The sequence below is a fragment of the Sinocyclocheilus anshuiensis genome, unplaced genomic scaffold (genome assembly GCF_001515605.1).
Source record: "Sinocyclocheilus anshuiensis isolate Anshui unplaced genomic scaffold, SAMN03320099.WGS_v1.1 scaffold19, whole genome shotgun sequence".
NCBI classification, from domain to species: Eukaryota; Metazoa; Chordata; class Actinopteri; order Cypriniformes; family Cyprinidae; genus Sinocyclocheilus; species Sinocyclocheilus anshuiensis.
This window is the reverse complement of record NW_015552523.1, coordinates 47,910-52,210: the sequence shown is the minus strand read 5'-3', so window position 1 is coordinate 52,210 and position 4,301 is coordinate 47,910. Positions and strand designations below refer to the sequence as shown.

At 39.2% G+C, this 4,301-nt stretch overlaps 1 protein-coding gene across 1 annotated transcript in view; it reads left to right on the top strand.

The window, feature by feature from the left end:
• Positions 1-92: 92 nt before the first annotated feature.
• The window catches only part of LOC107663548 (ras-related protein Rab-2A), a 14,011-nt gene continuing 9,802 nt past the window's right edge, over positions 93-4,301 (top strand). The window contains exon 1 of the mRNA XM_016453784.1: positions 93-340. Coding sequence (XP_016309270.1) covers positions 295-340 — 46 coding nt within the window. The 5' untranslated portion in view covers positions 93-294. The remainder of the gene's footprint in view (positions 341-4,301) is intronic.

Here is a 4,301-nt window from a genome sequence, read left to right as displayed (position 1 = left end):
CGGTTCGCGGAAAAGAACCGGACTTCCCATCACTACTGACCTGACACATAGCCGTTCGGTGAGTGAACTTCCGGTGAAGTCTACAGCCTCTTCTGTTCTGCTCTGCGTGCGTGGCGAAGGCGGGACGTGTGACGTAGGCCGGCTGGAGCTCGAGGTGTTTATTGTTCCTTCCCATCGAGGAGAGAAAAGCGCTGGCTTAGCGGAGGCATATATCACAAACACTTTCCCTGTGGTTTTAGCGTCAAGGAGCCAATTTAGTAAGGCCAAAACAGGTTAATACAGGACCGGTTGGCCATGGCGTACGCGTATCTCTTCAAATACATCATAATCGGAGACACGGGTAAGCAGCGACCGTGAGGCTCTTATTTCCGCAGTGCTGGAGTCAATGACGTGGTTCAAGCAGAGGCGCGAGGGGTGGGAGGACTGACAGCCTGCTTTTTCTCTGCCTTTCTCTCCATCTGCCTCATTAGCTCTTAGCCTTACTATTATCGCATACATAAAGTCAATTCCTAAGCATCTGCATCATGTCACGGTAGCGGTGTGTGGATGTGAGGCTGTCACGGTCTTTTGTTTTCTGCTGGGTGGGGGGAGCTAGCAGGCAAGCTAACCGCTGCTTCACATCAGCTGTTTGCCTCAAAACAACAGCAGCATCTCTGTTTTCTATTAGCATGACACGTAGAGCGAAAAATCAACATGCTGTGTACGTGTCAGTGAGACTAGCTCAGTGTTCCCTTGCTTTGCTTGCATCTTATTCTAGCTCAACCGAAGGCCACAACAGCCTGGCTAGTTAGCCAACATCGCTAGCAGCTATTTACTCGTTGTGAAAATTGCGTTGGCTCATTTGCGTTTTCAGAGGATAAGCACGTTTAATAAGCAATGACTCCAAAAGACCTTCCTTTGTTTTATTACTCAAGCCTCACATTGATTAGTCAGGATCCTACAGTTTATGTTTCGATGTTGGTAACCCCGTGTAATTGTGGCCTGCTAGTGTTCTCACCAGATTTCTGTCATTGTAGGCCTTTTCTCAATAGATACGGCAACAGTAGAAGATGTATTTCTCCCTTCAGAAGTGTTAATCCGTCATTTAATTACGCACATAGTTTTCTTTTCTTTTTTTAACGGAATTATTGTTTTGCTAGATAAGATAAACACATTCATAGAATGCTAAAGATGTTTAATGTCATCCAACATTGTCCATATGATATTGCATCCACTTCATTCCAGTTTACCTGTTGGTTTTGCTTTTGTTTGTTTATTTGTTTCAGACCCACTTTATGTTAAGTGTCTTTTACTACCATGTACTAAAATTAATAATTTGATACAATGCACTTATCGTGCACAGACATGTTTTTGTTGCATTTGTATTTAAAAAAAAAATACTCCCGTTTGATTACATCTGTAAGTAATTTTTGTGGTTAAATCTATAATTACACTAAAAGTACCCATTAACCCACCCTTAAACCTATCCATACCATAAAACCCCTCTCTAACCTTACCCATATCCCACCTCAATAGCAGCAAGTGTTTTGCAATGCATTTTTAAAAATGTAAGTACATAGTAGTTAAAGACACTTAATATAAAGTAGGACTGAGACATTTCCCCCCCAAATAATGCCACAATTTTCTTCCCCGCATAAATTAGCCTATAATAATCTTATGCTCAGTGTTTTTCTACATTAGTAAGGTCTAGATTCAACTGTAGGACCAATGTCGTATTGAGGATTTTGTTGCACTGAAACCTACAGCATCAAAATCATCATAAGGAAGACTCCCTTTATTTTGGTGTACTTGAAACTGGGGTCTTTTGTGTTGCAAACGTAACCTTTAACAAGCTTTTCATCAACAGAATAATAGGTAAGTTTGTTTCATTTACTGAGAAGCGTCTTTCCAGCCTCATGTGGAGACATAGCAGTGGTGCTCAACATTTTTCGAAAACTGAACCACATAGATTATTTATATATTTCCTTTTTCTTTACATCTAGACAGTGTCTGTCAATGTGAGTATGCTCAAAACATGACAGCTAACATAAATTAGTCAAGGAATGGTACACCCAGAAATTAAAATTCTGTTATTTACTGTCCCTCATGTAATTTCAAACCTGTATGACTTTCTTCTGTGGAACATAAAAGAAGATATTTAGAAAAATGTTGATAACCAAACAGTTTTGGTGATCATTGACTAATATCATATGGACAAAAAAAAAACAAACTCAAAATAACATCTTTTAGGTTCCACAGAAGAATGTCAGCCATACAGATTTGGAACGACATGAGGGTGAGTAAATCATGGCAAAATGTTAGTTTTTGGGTGGAGTATCCATTTAATCTTCACTTAGTACAGGTTGTGCCATAACATCTGATGATCAGTATGTTCTGAAGTCACTACATTTCAACATTTTATTTAACTTGACTCTTCCACCTGCAGTTGTTTAGAGTGATTGAGATTATTCCTTTTGTATCAGGCCTTGGACTGTGCTTCAGTCAAAAGCAACCATCATAAACTCTTCAATCCCAAATGCATTTCACAAAACGCTGAACAACAGAGAAATTGGGTTTGTGTCAGTCACATTTTAGGCAGTTGTGGTTGTAAAAGTGATGTGTAAACAGGCTTATGCCTTTGCATGTTGCTCAACCCAGGTCAGATGATGCTCATCTGAAACTTGATCTAGCTAGTCTACTAGGCATCATGAGATTGCATCTAGTATAGTCTGTGTTCATGCTTGAGGTGTAAGTTTGCTGTGTTAAAACTGGCACAAGGTAATGTTTTGCTTGAGTTCTAGGACAAACTGCATTTGTATTTATTTATTCAGCTTTTATTCAAAGTTACCCACAAATGAGAATAAAATAAGCATGTGATTGGTTTCACAATATGCAATCATACAAGAAGTGCTACTTTACATTTCACTTGAGACAGGAGAGAGGTTTTTTTTCTTAATAAAGTGGTACATTCATATAGGCAAACCAATTAAACCAAAACCAAATACAATTAAGTGTTTGAAAGCATCTCATCCCTATTAGTTTGATTTCAGCTGCTTGCCGTGACCATATTGGCTTAGGTATTGTACTACAGGGTATTATACACTGAAGCGATAACATCCAGCTGTTGCCAAATTATTTGTTGTCACCATTATTCACAAAAGACAAAACAACAGGTCGTGAAAGCATTTTAATAAGCCTGTTTTTTTTTCTCCAAGATAGTTGCTATGTTGTTCAGTAGGTCGAGTGTAGCGTTTGTTGTAGGTGAGTCTGCACATTACACATTATAATTTCATCATTGTTAGGTTGTCTCCATACATCTCTCTTCTGAGCGCTCTTTGAAATCTGCTTGTTTGCTTAGCAACGGCTGTTGCTCATGGTAACGCCTCCTCCTAATGTCATAAGCATTTAACCTGTTTGCGTATCATGGCAGATCCTCTAATCTCATTTTGTGGGATGGGTTTATTTAGTTATGCTGGTGATATAAAATGTCGTGAACTGATGATTTTACTTAATTCAGTTAATGTAGTTCATTTAATATGGAATCAAATCCAAGGAGCAGGTGACATTTTGTTAATAAGAAATAAGTATGTAATTTAAAGTACACAGAAAAACGAAATAAATGTGAGATTGTATTTATTTATTTGCTTGTTTGCTTTGTTTTCGAATAACATTACACACCGAACATTGAATATGAGAGATGTCTTTGTTTTTGCTATTAGTCCATCAGGTAATTGGTCTTAGATGCTGTATATGCCCTAATGTGTCTCACTTTAATTATTTGTCTTTTCTATTTGTCTGATATTGATCTCTGTGCATGAGTTATTTATTTAATTCTATTTCATTTTAGCAGTAATAATTAGAGCCCGACTGATATATCGTTTTGCCGATATTATCGGCTGATATGAGCCTGTTACCGATACATCGGTATCGGCAAATATGCCACCGATATTAAATTTTTTTTACAGAACATATAACGCAGATAAAATGCTTGAAATGGTGTAATTACCTGGATGAAACGCTTTTGAAGCTTAAGTCTATGGAAAACCATTGAAACTTTGAATGGCCATATCTCTGTAACGGTGCGGCGAATCCACACCAAATTCGGGGGATCCCTTCAGCTCAAGGAACCCTCTCGAATGCGAATCGAGTGTACGTCTAGAGGCCCGCTTTTGAATGAGACCTCCCCTGGCGATCCCGGGGGCCTACCGACGCGTGGAGGGTGACGTTTGAGAGGGCTCCTCGAGCTAAAGGGATCCCCCGAATTTGGAGGAGATCCGCCGGCGCGTTCGCGAGATAGTGACACCAGCCAACACTTTCACTTC